Source organism: Myxine glutinosa, chromosome 9, assembly GCF_964187855.1.
Source record: "Myxine glutinosa chromosome 9, kmMyxGlut1.1, whole genome shotgun sequence".
NCBI lineage: Eukaryota > Metazoa > Chordata > Myxini > Myxiniformes > Myxinidae > Myxine > Myxine glutinosa.
The window spans coordinates 120,521,912-120,539,258 of NC_136269.1; the positions used below are offsets into that span (position 1 = coordinate 120,521,912).

The following is a 17,347-nucleotide window of genomic DNA, read 5'->3' on the forward strand; positions in this document are numbered from 1 at the left end:
AGCCAGATTTTGCTGGATCCTTTGAGAATTTCGAAGCTTTGACGTACAAAATCGCTCCATGGAGGCCGCCATCTTGCGGATGCGGAAGCATGCATAAACAATTTATTGCGAAAAAGTTCAATAGAGGCTTTGGCTTCGCTTGCTCATTGTGGCTTTGCAGTAGGGTCATAACTCATATTATATATACTAGTTCTAATGTATGTTTGTGCAGTGTAGCTGTGCCTGTTCTACTGTTCGCATCTCTTCCACCCCTCCTGGGGTCATTCATTCATTAATTTCGTGTGCAGTCGGTGGCCACTGGTTGTCATTGCCAGGGGTGTGACTGTGCCACTGATGCAGCGCCCCCTGCAGGTCAATGCAGGAATTTGTAATTTGTTCATGGTGCCGCTGATAGCTCGCCAACTCTTCGTGAAGGACTCCGTGGGATCTATAACGTCCACAAAGTCACTAACAGATGTCGGCAGAGATGGATGCCTGTTTGGTTGCCAGGCAGGATGCCTGTTTAAGGTCCATCCGAGGGATGGCACACACATCGATGAAACACCATAATGGCAGTTTGCAGCTGCGTCGGGATTCGAACCCAGGCTAGACAGCCTAGAGGAGGTGAGTGTCCCCTCCCCAGTGAATTTAAGTTAACTGTGAGATTGAATGAATGTGGTGTTGATGTAGCGCAGGCATGATGGGCCAAATGTCCAAAATAAAAGGTTTTGTGTATGTTTATGTATTTGTGATGCGATCGCAAGCTAACTGCTAATGGCCACACCCCCTTGGACTTCATTCTACTTCCGTATAACGAGATGCTGATTGGCCAATTAAATAATTAAAGACATTCGTAATTATTTAACGTAGTTTCACTTTTTTTTAAATTCCCTTTTAATTTACATTAGTTTCACTCCGAGTTTTAACACACTTACGTTTACATACCCTTAATCCCTGATTATATATGTTTGTTTACGATGGCATTGGTGTTGTAACCGACGATAGCTTTATGGGCGGTGTATAGTAATTGACGTTAGTGGTTCGGTGTTCAATTTACTTGTTTAATAAATTATTTATTATAGTTACGTGAAAGTGAACGCATGTGGTGTTATGACGTTAAACTGTTGTCTCCGAGGAACTTTGAAAACAGATAGGAAGATGAAGATATTGAGGAAGAGCGAGATAAGATAGATCATTTATAAATAATGATTAAGAGCCTTAATACAAAGTCAAAATAAAAGGGGGGGAAGATTCATTCTCTTTCGGAGTCATGACGCGGCTGAACTTCCCTGTACGGCTTTCCTTGTTTCTCTATCTTTCAATCTGCATTCGTGACAGTTACCCTTCTGTATCCAGGTAAGTTTGTTTCGTTGTGCAGGTGATGCGTTACACCTTTTCACTGCTGTACTGGCACTGACACGCAGGTGCCCGTGACGTGGCCAAGACCGACTCGCTTTCTGTCAAATTACTGAACCAAATCCTACTAGTTAAATAACAGGGTTGTTACTACTGATGGTTGCTCCACCACATGATCTTGAGCGATACCACAACTACAAATTACCGTGCACACTCTACCTTGTGTCGTGGGGTCCTATTTAATTTGGGTCGTGTCCTTCAATCCGTGTATTGACTGAGGATTCGTCTGTAATAGTAATGTCATTCCGCTTCGACTGTGGTCAATATGGGAACAGGAGTCGTAAATGTGTATGGTGTCCATCTATTATTCTATGCATATGGTCAGCCATGACGTCGGAGGAAAAACCACGAGAAAGGAGGAAGTACAGCGCAACCGGTCTGGTGACTGGTGTCTCTGACTCGATACGGATCATGGACGTCACTCAAAAACACACTCGGACACGGACACGGACAAGCCACCGAAAGGGAAATGGTGAAACGAATCATGTCGGTATAACATGGTGTAACATCAAACATGTCGGTATAACATGGTGTAACATCAAACATGTCGGTGTAACGTGGTGTAACATCAAACGTGTCGGTATAACATGGTGTAACATCAAATGTGTCGGTATAACATGGTGTAACATCAAACGTGTCGGTATAACATGTTGTAACATCAAACATGTCGGTATAACATGTTGTAACATCAAACATGTCGGTATAACATGGTGTAACATCAAACATGTCGGTATAACATGGTGTAACATCAAACGTGTCGGTATAACATGGTGTAACATCAAACGTGTCGGTATAACATGGTGTAACATCAAACGTGTCGGTATAACATGGTGTAACATCAAACGTGTCGGTATAACATGGTGTAACATCAGACGTGTCGGTATAACATGGTGTAACATCAAACGTGTCGGTATAACATGGTGTAACATCAAACGTGTCGGTATAACATGGTGTAACATCAAACGTGTCGGTATAACATGGTGTAACATCAAACGTGTCGGTATAACATGGTGTAACATCAAACGTGTCGGTATAACATGGTGTAACATCAAACGTGTCGGTATAACATGGTGTAACATCAAACGTGTCGGTATAACATGGTGTAACATCAAACGTGTCGGTATAACATCAAACGTGTCAGTATAACATGGTGTAACATCAAACGTGTCGATATAACATGGTGTAACATCAAACGTGTCGGTATAACATGGTGTAACATTAAACGTGTCGGTATAACATGGTGTAACATAAAACGTGTCGGTATAACATGGTGTAACATCAAACATGTCGATATACATTACCAGTCAAAAGTTTTAGAACACCTCAATTTTTCCAGTTTTTATTGAAATTTACGCAGTTTAATGTCTCTATATACTCTGAAATTAAGCACAGAACAAATAAACAATTGGAGATAAAAAAAATAAGAAATCACAGAATCATTTTGTTCAACAAAATGTAATTTTACATTTTTGACTCAGCAAAGTAGCCTTTTGCAACAAGTGCAAACACGCAGGTGCCTACAGCAAAGTAGCCAACCAGCTGCCCGTGGGGTCCATGAGTGGTGCTCAGCCACAGACATGTGGTCCATAAGTGGTGCATCGATGCAGGTAGCTGGTTGCGGGGGGTTCGGGCACACCGACGCGGCCCTTCGCACGCTCCCCTCAGTGCCCAGAGAGCACGATCCATGGGTCGGGGAAGGAAGACAGAGAGGGCAGGTTAGCGAGGGGTAAGGGTACACATCAATAAAGGCAATGCAAGGTGAGGTGCGCCTGGAGACCGAGCGGAGAAAAGCTCGTCCCTATTGTACGTCACCCCACCCGTCACCTGTTCTACCCTTGCCCTTACCCATATTTACAAAAACCTACACATTTACAAATCCGTCACTACGTCTCGTCCTCCCTATATTTCCCCTATACCAAATTCGTCACAATCCCACTAATCCCAAATTTGCCATCACCAATTCATCATCAATCCCTCTTCAGGAGGAAGAGATGGAACAACAACACAATGTCACACCCACGTCATGATGCGTCTCATTCCAAACATTTGCACAAAAAAAACAAAAAAAACATGGCATGGTGTGGCGTTCTGTCACCTCAGGTGAGTCGATGTAGATGGTGCGAGGAGATTCTTAATCCTAACTATTCTCTAAATGACTTTAATGCACTTTACACTACCCGGGGTCTTTCCCTGCCAATCCATTGGCCACCTTACACTCTATGCGGTTTTAAGAACCAAATTCCCATTGACCAAACTGTGGTGCTTCATCAATTTGGGGTCTCACTCCCCCGATTCAACTACCTGTGCCTTTGCACAATTTCAGGACTGGGTCGTGTGGCTCTCCCAGCAGGTCTACCCACCTGCACACCTCCACCACTGTAGTTGCCTCTGAGCTTACCTGCTCCTTACCCTAACCTATCTAACTGGGGAAGGCCCTCTGGCGCTCTCCCCACTCGGTGCCCTCTCTGGCACTGGGCTACCCGGGTCCGTCCTACGGATCCTCGGGCCCCATCCACAACAACTCTACCGGCTCCCAGAGCCCACCTGCGGCCTCACCTGGCCGACATCCTAACAGTGGTTGAGTGCCCATTTAACTACACACACTAACAGGCCACACGCCCAGCCATTTCCACGACACTAATGCACCCATCCAAATACCATTCTTCCACCACGCACCACAGATGCCAATATCCAACCACAATTTACCTACTCCCTCTATCTAACTCTTAAACTACCCTCCCCGGGTATTCGTGATGGGGTCCATCCTCCCCATACACACCTTCGCACCATCCACTCCACTCCACAGTTTCCACCATACTCACTCCATACCATCCATTCCATACTCCATATATTCCATACTCCATGTATTCCACACACCTGTGCAATCACACCTGGTGCCTCCTGCACCCTTCTTCCTCCAGGACCATTTGCTCAACACAACACTCAATCACTATTACTCACTCATACACTGCTCCATACACTTCCACGCTCAATACAACTCACAATCACCTCACACTTTTCACAATACACTTCCGAATACACTTTCAATTATCAAACACACGGCATCATCTGATCTACCTGGTGCCCTGCATAACTCGCGCTTACCCGTCGCCCCTTACATTATTGCGCTCCCTCGTCATTATCATCCATTCTAACCTCTCTATGTCCCCGACTACTTGTCCAATGTTGCTACTTAAATCTACAGTTACCTATAGTCATTCTAGGTCCCTATACATTATCCTAACCCTCCCGGGCTAGTTTTCACTGCCAAACCCCATAAAACTATAGCTCATGTGCCCCCTGTGTGAGGGATGGCAGAGTTGCCATCCCACCACATCGGGCATCTCCCATTATCAATTTTGCCATCAAATTCCAACCAATCAAAATTTGCCAATCACTGCCAATCATTCTACCAATCATCAATTTGCCAATCATTTCTGCCAATCCTATTCACTATTCCAAAATTTCGAATCCAAAACACTATCATCATCACAGTCCACTATATCTGAGCCTCGGTGCGTCATTACATCATTAAAACTCGGCTTCGCAAAGCCGAGCAATGAATTCGGGTGGTTTGGTTGTCTGCAGGTTGAATCCGTCCAGCATTCGGTTCAGGGGAGGCAGTTTGGTCGGGCCGAGATTCCACGCACCATCTCGGCGCGGATCCTTGTGGCCTCCGGCCCGATGGCTCAATCTCGCCCGGTCGGAACCCCGTCCCCGCCACCAGGGGGCACCGTTCCGATCCCTTCTACCTGTCCCTGAACCGGACCGGTCGCCTTGCCCGGCTAGGCCCCGACTCGACCGTGCGGGGCGGGGCCAGGCCCGAATCGGCAACGACGCTTCGAAGAGAAGCGCCGTGGCACCGATCCGCGCCGGGCCTCGCATCCAACAAAGCGCACCGCGCCCCGAGTGCTCGCCTCGGCTATCCGTCACCCTAAACGCTGCTCCAGTCCACGTCGATGCCTTACTCGCATGCTCACACGCACACGTGACCCTTTTCATACTCACCAAACCCGGCGTTCCAACGCCGCCCGTACATTCCACACACTCCGTCCATTCCACCACCGCACTCCCTGTTACACACCACACCTCTCGCGCACCCTCTTGTGCACACTCGTTCGCACACTTTGTTCCAAACCTCTCCTCCGTTACGTCCTCCGTAACACTCACCATGGGCGTGCACTCTTGCATCCACCCACTCACGCGCTTCAATGGGATCTCCCACACCCGCGCCACAACCAACTCAGGTGTGCTTCCTCGCCCACTCATCCCAAGCATGCATCCTCGCACCCGCTCCTCCACCAACTCACTCTCCGGGTCACTCTCACCCTCGCACGTACACTCCGTATCGCTCTCACTCTCTGTGTCACACTCCGTACACTCCGACGTGCATTCTCGCTCGCACTCGGTTTCACACTCATGCTCCGATGTGCCCTCTCGCACCTGCGCCACCACCAACTCACTCTCCGTGTCACACTCCGTACACCCCGACGTGCATTCTCGCTCGCACTCAGTTCCAGACTCGTGCTTTGTAACACGCTCATTCCCCGATGCACACTTTTTTTCCACAAGCGCGCCATTTCCACACACCACTCACAGGGGACCCTTCACCAACGCCCGGATGCTTTCTCGATCCCAAGCGCGCGAAAATTATTTCTGCGCCAAACATCCTCCTGCAAAATCTCCCCGCACAATATACAGCACGACTCACCTGGGGGATTCTTCTCCTTCGCTCCAACACCACCTGCAAACTTTCATTGGTGTTATTAAGCACAGCATCGTGATGTGAGCAGGGACTTTGCACATTTTCCATCTTTCCCTGCCGCGAGTGCTTTTCTAAGTCCCCGGTCTCTCCAATTTCAATTCCCACTACTTTTTCTTGACTCACCTCGACGACCGCTGGCTGTATTAAAATTCCCTCTACCTCAGTGGTCGCTGGCTTTTCCACACCCCGGGTCGCGATCTCTATACCTGTCATTTTACCCGCGCTTTCCTCCGCCTCGCTCAACCAGCGCTTCTCGACCTGCTTTACCTCGTCGTGCACCCCTGGGACCTGCTCGCCCAATCTGCGGTCAATGTTCTCCCCCGCCTTTTTCAATCTGGCCATTCGATCCATCTCTTCGTTCAGTTCCTGTCTTGACACTCCCATCCTCGCTAATAATCGCGTCATGAGGGCGTCCAAATCTATCACAGCCATTTGCGCAGCGGGCGCAGCCCTCGCTGCCATGTGCGAGGCGCCATTTTGTGCGCTTGAACCCCCCGCAACCCAATGCGTATTGCGCTCCCCATTACTCCCAAATCCTCCCTGGGGTCCTGGATCGATTCTACCCCCCCCCCCTTCTAACTCACCCACCGGCATCCGTTCGCCTTGATTATCCATGGCACGATTTTAAAATTTAGGATATAAAATAAAATTTTTTACCACTCGTAATTTGAGTGCGCTAAGCGCACTTCAGGTCCGAATCTCGCTCCTGACACCAATTGTTGCGGATCTCACCGTCAGCCCTTTTCCCCCTTATCAAGGGGGAATTAATCCCCTTGTCTGCGACTGACCGACGTGAGTCCTGAAGCTGCCCAGCTCCCTCCAGGGAGGCAGGTGAGCAACCTCGTTCGAGACCGTGGACAAGATGTTATTTTGCCGAGCGGATGGCGGCTCGAACCGTTAGCAGAACTAGACCCGATTCTTATGCGTTGGCCAAGTCGTGCCACAGGTATTCAATGATGGAAAAGACAAGGACGAACGGATGTGAAGGAAAGAAGGCAAGGTAGGAAGAACAGGATTTATTACTAACTATTATGTACACAATCAAAGAAACCAAGGAAGATGGAAAGATACGAAAATAAAGACAGAAGGAGTAAGACACAGTGCAAATATTAACTTACCTATACAAGCTTACTTAAACCCCAGGACAACATAAAGGACAGACGACAATCAGACTTACACGGGGAATGAAGCAGGAATGAATGGCAGGAGGTGGATGGTTGGACGGACGAGGAGGTGGGATCACAAGGCGGGAAGGATGCGGGTCCGGTTGGTGTGATCGCCGGCTCGAGTTGAGCAGCCGCAGACCCTCCTCAATCGTATCCGCACGGCGGCGTTGCCTCGTAGCTGCGGCCGAAACCGCTGTCAAAGCTCCGAGCTGCGGTGGTCAAAACTGTGGTGGTCTCAAAAGCTGCGGTTGGTTCAAACGCGCATCCCAGCTCCTCCTCAACTGGACTCCGGTGGACTGCTCACTCATCTCCCTGTGGGGGCGTCGCGTGACGGGTTATATAGCACCACACCCTGGAACGTTCGCGAAACTGCCCGATCGTTCTCTCTCCGCCCTCTCAAGCCAAACCCCTCACCCTTGGTTGGTTGATCGGGGCTGGTTCACTCCTCCCTCTGATGACGAGGTGGAGACGAGCCTTTCTTCTCCGAGCTGACCGCGTGCGTAATGGAGGACTGGTGTAGTGGGTAATGCGGTTGGCAATGCAGTCGGCAATGGAGGTTTTGGGCAATTGAAAGGGGATCTATCTTATTTGATTCGGTGCAATGCAGAGTCAACTAGTGGGAGACAGAGCCTTATACTGACATAGAATAAAGAAATAACTATAGAAAGGTTCTATGGTGGCCTACGTGCTTGTATATGGACTAGCTACGGTGCACTCATTTCAATTAACAGCCAATTAAAGGGGAAATGTACATAGGAAATTTTAATACTAAATTTACAAAGTGAAGGTTCTAAAAACCGTAACAATATATATATATATCATGGTCAAACAATTTCACAGGATGAATGGAGTGGATCAGTAGATCAATAAATCAATGGAAAACACCAGTGTGAAAAATCAGTTGACAAATATTCAATAGATCTCTTAAATGACCTATGTACAAGAAAATACTACTTAAGTTTGAATGAGAAATTATTCAATGACGGAGATTTTTTTTAATACCATCTGGCAATTCATTCCATTATGTTGAAAAACAAGGGTTATTTGTTTTGGGAAATTATATCAGTGGCTAACCTGTATCATACTTGATGAATTTCATAATTAAATTCAAAAAGATCAGAAAATGTAGGAGGAAGTAGTCTATTAATGCATTTATACACGAAAATACTTCGCTGATGTGATGTTACATCACACAATTTCCAAAGATGTAAATGATGAAATATTTGGCTTGTACAAGTTCTCAGAGGTTCACTAGATTTGATTCGAATGTTGTTTTTTCAGCAATATTACCAATTTGTTTGGATGTGATTGAAATTTATTTCCCCAGACTAAATTGCAGTATGACAGATGTGGAGGTGCAAGTGAACAACATAGCAATCTAAGTATTGTATTTGGGAGCAAATAATTCAATCTATAAATTATACCAATATTTTTTTGTGACTTTGTTTGCAATTTCCTGAATATGATATTTCCACGAAAGTTTGCAATGATTATATACCCTGAGAAACCTGGTCTCTTCAACTCTCAAAATTGAATAATCAGAATTCATACGGACATTTGCAGTAGTTGAATCAGTACGTTTAAATTTTTTACTAAAGACAATACATTTATTTGAGTTAACAGACAATTTATTGGCTTGAAACCATGAAGAAAAATGCTTGAAAAAAATCACATGCTTCTAAGAGATTTGCATTTACAACATTAAATAAAGAATCAAAATTTTTTGATTGCAAAATAATGACTCGGAAATAATATTATGTCGGTCAAGGAATTTGAATAACCGTGTATAAACAATTCTCTCCAGTATTTTGGAAAAGATTGGAAGAGCTGATACGGGCCTGTAATTTGTTAGTTGTCTTTTGTCCCCACTTTGGAAAAAAAAAAAAAAAAAAAAAAAAAATTGAAGATATGACATCATGGCTTACAAATGTGCACAATAACTGATTTAATTACTTTCGGACTCAGCTCATCCAAACCAGGGGTGTTGCTATTTTTAAGTGGTGAAGCCACCTCAATATTTGGTGATGTCCTTTCTTTTGTCTGCCTGTTTGTCAAAAATGAAGAAGAAGAACTGTTTAACCCACCATGTTTACTTCTAAAGGGTTCTATAGGGTTCTAAAGTGTAATTCTATGGGATTGCAAAGGGTAGTTATATAGGGTTCGAAAGTGTAATTATGTAGGATTCAAAAGGGTAATTCTATGGGGTTTTAAAGGGTGATTATAGAGGGTTGTAAAGGGTAATTCTCAAGGGCTTCATTTGTTTCTAGGCTTTGCCGATTTCATGTTTAAAATGCCAAACTGAACCGCTTCCTTTCGACACGGATGCGATTTTTGAATGAACAAACAATATCACAGACTTCCACGTTGGTTGTGTGAATCTGTGATATAAATATAGATAATTCAAGCAAGGGTCATTCAAATAACAGTGAAAATCAACTTAACTTGGTGGAATTGAGCAATCCAGTGAATAACGTATCTGCGTTTTAAAAAAAACAAGACGGAAAGTCTAGCAATGGCGTAGCCGGGCTTGTTTGATACTTTAGTTGAAGAGGATAGTACCCAGAAGATGCCCTACCCAGGTGGGGATATCAGTTAGCAGTTAGGAAATAAGGTATTACTATTCTTCGACTTCAGGCATGGACAGCCGGTTCGTGAATGACTTGGGTAAAAAAAACCGGCCAATGTCAAACGATGAACCAATAAATTTCACATTCCTGTGCCACCTTCAGTCGAACGTCAGGCATTGACGACACGTTCTCTATGTTTTCCTTCCAAACAGCATCATTCATCACTCCAATCACAAATTCATACGATGCTATTAATAAATCAAAATATAATGTTAAATCACGATTGTATTGAGATATTATCAAACCAGTGAACCATCGTCATCTGTTCACTTAGATTTGGGAGCAGGGTACGTGTCGATCGCATTTAAAAATCATAATCATAAAACGTTTCACAGAAGATTATTATATTTCCTTTTAGTAAAATATGCAACTGTAATGGTTACTAATCGTGTCCCCCTGTCATGTGATTACATCCTCAGCTCTGATTGGTGTACCTTTGTGGGGACATACATACAGACAGACAAACGCTGTTCACGATGGCATTGCCCCCAAGGCTATGCTGTAAAAAGTAAAACCCAATCTTTGGACATTGTTGCTGAAAGAGCTATGAACTGGCAAACGTGATATTAAACAACCAACCACAACCCTCCCCACCCCGCTTTCCCCAATATAATTGTTTGATCATCTATCTCTTCCAGAGTTTATACGGACGATGATCTTCTCATGCCATACCCAGATGAAGACTACAGTGACAACCATGTGAAGGTGCGGCGCTCAACAGGGTCATGCAGGAGGCCTTTTAATGGCACAGTGAACTTTAAGGAGTGGAGTTCTTTTCATCGGGAACCTGGTCATCAGTCCGTTGTTGATATCCAGCGATTTGTGTTTTCTCTTCCAGAAAATTTTGGTGAAGAGAAGGTCGGTCGACTTTATATGAACTACACTGCAAACATCTGTTAATTTTTTTTTCACTTCCCATTTATCGATTATAGAGGGGCCTTGCCTCCATCTTTGATATCTCAAGGTGACCAGTGTATACCTTTGGTCTTGCAGGATGGGCAGGTGTGTGGGAAGCAGAGAATGGGCAGGGTATCGGGGATGTGCAGGAGGGACATGGTGTAGAGGGACACTAAATTGGGGGAGGTATGGTGAGGGCAGGGGAGCCTGGATGAATGACTGGAGCAAGCTAGAGTTCAGAACGAAATACTTGGTTTTGTGCAATAAAAATGTCATGGTGGTGTAGTTTACAAAAGTCCATGAAATCCTGCATCTCTGAATTCAAAATTTGTTTTGACTTCTTGATTATGGTAAAGTGATGACCACCAAACTTTCTGTGATTCTGTCGTTGTGCAGCATTCTTACTTGTAGAAGTGGTGAAAAAAATATTATGCTGATTAAATGCAATCAAATTTGCTTTTATTTTGTTCTGATTGGTTGATTTTTGTTGTTTTTGTTTGCTTTCCTTTACTCTCAGTGGGTTTACGGTCTGTGGACGGTGGTGGACGACCCGGTTCAGTTGGTCACCGTGTTGGAGCCTGGAGGTCCAGGAGGGTGTGCGGTTCAGCGCCGTGAAACCGTTACCTCCACAGCTACTTCTTGTGGAGGATGTCTCTTTGCAGTCAATGCCGGTTTCTTCCGTCCAGCAACAGGAGCCTGCATCGGAGCAATAATTAGCAACACACAGCAGGTGCCAGGAACGCAGTTTTCTCACAATGCAGCCTTTGGCATTCGGCATGATGGCTCGCTGGTGTTCGGGTGCGTGAGCATGTCGATACTGTTGCTTATACTTCATGATATGCAAAACGAAAATCGATTGTTTTCACTCTTTATAAATCTCAGTAACATGTAAAAACATCCTCTTTAAAAAGTATGAAATTAATGTTTGTTATTGCTTGCATTAATACAGTGCTTACAATAATATAAGACTGTGGTGCTCCTTCCCATGAACATGGATTTTCTATTATCTGTCCATTCGAATGCTTACTTTTAAAAAGCTCTACATTGTCCTGCCTGTTTATGACAGCTATGTACCACCAGAGTCTGTGGAACAGCATGGATATTGGCGAGAATTTGTAGCTGGTGTTGGCTGGCTGGTCCGAAATGGTAAAATCTACATAAATGAAAGTAAAGAACAAGAGTGTTCAGACACCCAGGAGACTGGTGGGTGTTTGATATTTTTAATTTATTTTGAGATCACCGTTTGTTAATGGTGCATTGTGGTAATATAAGATAATGCATAGTTTTGGTAGGATTTTAGAAATCGCTTTTTAACGCCAAGCCATTTTTGGTGTCAGGAGAGCTATTATGAAATTCACCTCATGTTCTCTCTCTCTCTCTCTATATATATATATATATATATATATATATATATATATATATATATATATATATATATATATATATATATATATATATATGACCACTCCTTTTTGCACCGTGACGATGCATTGGGCTGCCGAAGCAGTTTCCTGGGTATTTGGCACAATCCTGGACGGGTCGCCACTCCGACGCAGCATACCCGAATGGCTCATTAATCCCAGCAAGCTGGCAATCATTTTGCCGATCTCGGAAGGATGACAGACTGAGTCAACTCCCCTGGCGTTCATTCGACGATCGACTGGGATTCAAACTCAGGATTCTAGGAATACCAAGCCAGCACCCTAATCACGAAGCCAACACCAGGCATATATATATATATATATATATATATATATATATATATATATATATATATATCAAATGAATCCATTTTGAGTTCTCCAACCTTTAATGAGCAAATAAACAACTGCTCGACGTTTCGATCAGCAACACGGACAAACGTGCATCCACTGACCTTTCTCAAGATTAAAGCAAAACAACGCTCTACCCTCCCTTATATAAGGGAAAAATGGGTGGGGACACCGAAACCACCAATCGATCAATTAAAGGTTGGAGAACTCAAAATGGATTCATTTGATTTTAATCCCAACTGCAAGTCATTACTATATATATATATATATATATATATATATGTATATATATATAAACATGCACACATATACTAGGAGGCCCTATTCAGGCAGACAATACTGAAACTGAATGGCAAACCATGAACCAATACATTCCTGTGCCACCTTCAGTCAAATGTCAGGCATTGACAGCCAGTTCGTGAAAGACAGGCAAAAAACTTCCATACTGCAGCTGAATGTTTCTATACCCAGTCTATGGCAAATGGGTGGAAACCCTCATGTCATTTCGTTCAAACTCAATCTTTATATATTTTCATTCCAATCACAAATTAATACTATAGCATTAATATAACAAAATACAATGTTGCAAACACTCGTGAGGTAAACAAATATAGGCTCCGATCCGACATAAGATGGATTGGTTAAAAAAAAATAATAATTTGTATACATAATCGAGGCTCGTGAAAGAGCTAACACTTATCACACAAAAAGTCAAACCGACACATAAAACACAAAAAACAAGGGGAGCAGTAGACAAGATGGGGAGAGAAGGGGAAGCACATAAACACAACATTTGAGAGCAGGGACATCGAGAATGTGTGGGAGGGCGAGGGCTTGAGGGGAGGTGGCGTGGAAAGGGGGGGGGGGGGTGGTGGGAGAAGTATAAACACAAGGACACCAAGGACTTCCAGGAAAGAAGTTGGTCTTTCAAAAAAGTGGATTTGGGGTGAAATTAGCGGGGGTAGAAAAGATCAAGGTTTTGGATGGGGGAAGATAAGAGATGCTGGTGAACAGCCATTTTAAAGACCTGGAGGGAGGAGTGGGATTGAAGAGAGTGAGGGAGTTGGTTCCAGAGGTGGGAGAAAAGAGGAATGAAGGAGTGAAGGTGAGCAGAGAGGCTTGATTTTGGCAGTTTAACCATAATAGGGTTGCAGACAGATCTTGTGCGACCTGTAGGAATATTTGGGGGACAGAGCCCAGAGAGAGCTGGAGGAGCAAGGCCGGAGAGGAGTCGGTAGAAGACGGAAAGACCACCAACCTGCCTGCAGTGAGTGAGTGAGAGGCCCTTGGAGTTAGCTTCATCACGGGAGATTCCAATGATTCTGAATGCTTTGGTTTCAACAGCGTGAAGACGAGCTAGGTGTGAGGCAGGAGCACCAGCCCAGAGGGGAGGGCAGTCGAGAATGTGTGGGAGGGCGAGGGCTTGAGGGGAGGTGGCGTGGAAAGGGGGGGGGGGGGGGTGGTGGGAGAAGTATAAACACAAGGACACCAAGGACTTCCAGGAAAGAAGTTGGTCTTTCAAAAAAGTGGATTTGGGGTGAAATTAGCGGGGGTAGAAAAGATCAAGGTTTTGGATGGGGGAAGATAAGAGATGGTGGTGAACAGCCATTTTAAAGACCTGGAGGGAGGAGTGGGATTGAAGAGAGTGAGGGAGTTGGTTCCAGAGGTGGGAGAAAAGAGGAATGAAGGAGTGAAGGTGAGCAGAGAGGCTTGATTTTGGCAGTTTAACCATAATAGGGTTGCAGACAGATCTTGTGCGACCTGTAGGAATATTTGGGGGACAGAGCCCAGAGAGAGCTGGAGGAGCAAGGCCGGAGTGGAGTCGGTAGAAGACGGAAAGACCACCAACCTGCCTGCAGTGAGTGAGTGAGAGGCCCTTGGAGTTAGCTTCATCACGGGAGATTCCAATGATTCTGAATGCTTTGGTTTCAACAGCGTGAAGACGAGCTAGGTGTGAGGCAGGAGCACCAGCCCAGAGGGGAGGGCAGTATTCCATTGAGCTGCGGATGAAAGCCTTGTATGTGGTGCGGAGCTCAGGTGTGCCAAGGAAGGACTTCGCACGACGGAGGATGCCCAGTCGGCGACTGGCTTTGGAGGCCAGATTTGAAATGTGGTTTTCCCAGGAAAGGTCATGGCAGATAGTGAGACCCAAAAGCTTGAGGGACAGAACTTCTTGGAGAGGATTATTCAGAAAGTGGATGGGAGGGTTGTCCAGTCGGTCTTTTCGGAGAGACATCGTAAGAGTGTGAGATTTGTCAGGATTGAAAATTTGGTTTGTAAAAAGTTTGAATTGGTTTAAATTGAATTGGTTTGTAGAAGTTTCAATCTGATGATGACAAAGTTTTGGAGTGACAGTGACTTGCAATAAGAATACGGCAGCAACAGTACTGGGATATAATTCGGTCAATGAGAGGTGATTCTATTCACTCCATCCTTGACTCACACCTAATACACCTAACCTGTTCACCAAGTTTCGTTCGAATCCATCCACTTTTTGAGATCCTGCTCACAGACAAACAGGCAGAGAGACAGACATACAGGGGTGAAAACATAACCTCTGCCCATCTTCGGTGGTGGAGGTAGTAAAGAATTGGTGAAATGGCCCTTTGCTGTCTTTTTGCTTCCTTGTGTATCCTTTTCATTGAGAGGAAACCAGCAGCTAGCAAAGTAGAGTGCAAGAGTAAATATGGTGGGAAATCTTTGTTCGTTTGCCAATTTTTTTTTCAGGAACAAAATGTAAAGAGGAACTCTGTGTATGTGTGTTTTTATCCAGGAACCATAGATCGGTTTATCAACGCACCATCGGCACGTACCGTGGTGGGGCATGACTCCTATGGTCGACTGATTATCGTCCACATCGAAGGTCATACGGGCTACCGAGGGTGAGATTAATTTGTGAATTCTGTTTCCAAAGCAGAGGCTTCTTGGTCGAAGTGAAACCAAAATCATCAGTTTTCTTATGCAAATCTATTGACAGGACAGGGTTGAAAAAATAAATAAATAAATAAAAAGCTGATGGAAGATTTAAGACAAAATAAAAAAAACTTGCCCATCACCATCAGTGGCAAAATATTGTGAAGGTTATTACACTCGCCAGAGGAGAGGGTATTGCATTTGAGTCCGTTTATTTGTCTGTCCGCACAGAATAAATACGATTTTCTCTGCAACCGTTGGTCCAATTGACAGGAAATTTTCACCATAGGTGTAACTCCAGCTGCATGTTTTTTATGATAATTATGACGTCATAGGTCACGTGGTTCGGCCGCCATCTTGGAAAAACCGAAAACATTTGCACCTCTATGTCTGAAAGCGCTGCATAAAAAAATTTGAGACATGGCTCATTGTGAAGAACTCTCCATGTGGAATAACATCTTTTAATGATGTCATAGGTGCCCCTAATATGACGTCATCATTTGACAAGTACAAAACTTCACTGATAAATATGAAATTTCTTGAGCATAATCTAGGAATAAATTGGTGGAGGGGAAAAAAAAAAAAATGATGACGTCATCGGTCACATGGTTCGGCCGCCATATTTGTTTTAACACAAAAGCCTTAAAAACCACTGAAAATACATCCTGGTGAGGGTTTGCAATCTCTGATTGCTCTTTCTTGTTGGCCTTGTAAAATGCACTACACCCATGTAACTGCTGCGTGGGTGAGTACACGTTAAAAGTGTGAGAGTACGTCCTTTTTTTTTCTTTTCTTTATAGGAGCAGGGCTTATGGAAGAGCAAGGTAGAACTGTCAGTGTGACAAACATCAAGGGATTGGATGAACAGGAAAAGAGGAAAGGGAAAAGGGGGAGGAAATCCAGGAGAGACAAATCCTACAGAATCCAAGAGAGACAGATGTGATGCTGAGATGCCAGCCCAGAGCAGAGATCAATATTCCATTGAGCGAAGGAAAAAGGCCGTGTAGACAGTGAGCAGCTCTGATTTTACAAGGAAGGACTCTATTGACGGAGGATGCCCAGTCTGTGGCTGGCTTTGGAGGTAAGCTTTACTATGAAACGTCATGGTTGATGGTGAGGTCTAGGGATTCGAGAGACTGAATGTCTTTCAGTGGATGACCAAGGAAATAGCTTGGCTCGTTTGACGATCCTTTGGGTTTCCCTGGATTGAAGGACATGCTCCATTTACCAGACCAGTGTCTAATCTATTCCAGATCTGCAGAGAGATGAAGCTGTTGTCTGGTTAGCAGAGGGATGGGATACTGTATGACACAATGCGGAGGCCCCTGCAAAAAGGATGAGGGTTTTCCAGGGCATTGGAGAGGTCATTAATATAGATGAGGAACAAGACTGGACCCAAAACATTGTCTTGGGTAACTCCAGCCTGCACTGGGAGAGGGTATCAGATTCTTCCATTGATGATGACATGTTGACTGCGAGAGTGGAGGAAGTCAAAAATCTAGGAACCAAGATGGCCTTCTATGCAATAGGCAGGGAGATTGGCAAGTAAAGCAGAATGCCAGACTGTGGAATGCCCAAGATATGTCCAGGGAGATGGTCCGAACCTCTTGTCTGAGATCGACGCATCCAACTATTGCCAAGAGCAGATCAGAAGCATGTCCAGAGCTTATTGACAAGGATGGAATCCAAACTGGAAATATGTGAGAGATATGTTCAATGTGTGTGAATATTGTGAGCTGAGTAATTGCATGGTGGCAGGTCAGGAGAATAAGGAGTGTACGGAAGAACCTCCTCATCCCATTTCTGCAGTAA

The 17,347-nt window shown here is 44.6% G+C and overlaps 1 protein-coding gene across 2 annotated transcripts in view; it reads left to right on the forward strand.

Annotated features, from left to right (window-relative positions):
* Positions 1 to 1,063: 1,063 nt before the first annotated feature.
* Positions 1,064 to 17,347, forward strand: part of NAGPA (N-acetylglucosamine-1-phosphodiester alpha-N-acetylglucosaminidase) — a 38,510-nt gene continuing 22,226 nt past the window's right edge. Inside the window, exons 1-5 of one of the 2 annotated variants that reach the window (XM_068128346.2) lie at positions 1,064 to 1,335; positions 10,592 to 10,811; positions 11,368 to 11,648; positions 11,917 to 12,053; positions 15,396 to 15,504. In XM_068128346.2, the coding sequence (XP_067984447.1) occupies positions 1,250 to 1,335; positions 10,592 to 10,811; positions 11,368 to 11,648; positions 11,917 to 12,053; positions 15,396 to 15,504 (833 nt within the window). In that variant the 5' untranslated portion in view covers positions 1,064 to 1,249. The remainder of the gene's footprint in view (positions 1,336 to 10,591; positions 10,812 to 11,367; positions 11,649 to 11,916; positions 12,054 to 15,395; positions 15,505 to 17,347) is intronic. The other variant, XM_068128347.2, reaches the window with a different exon arrangement.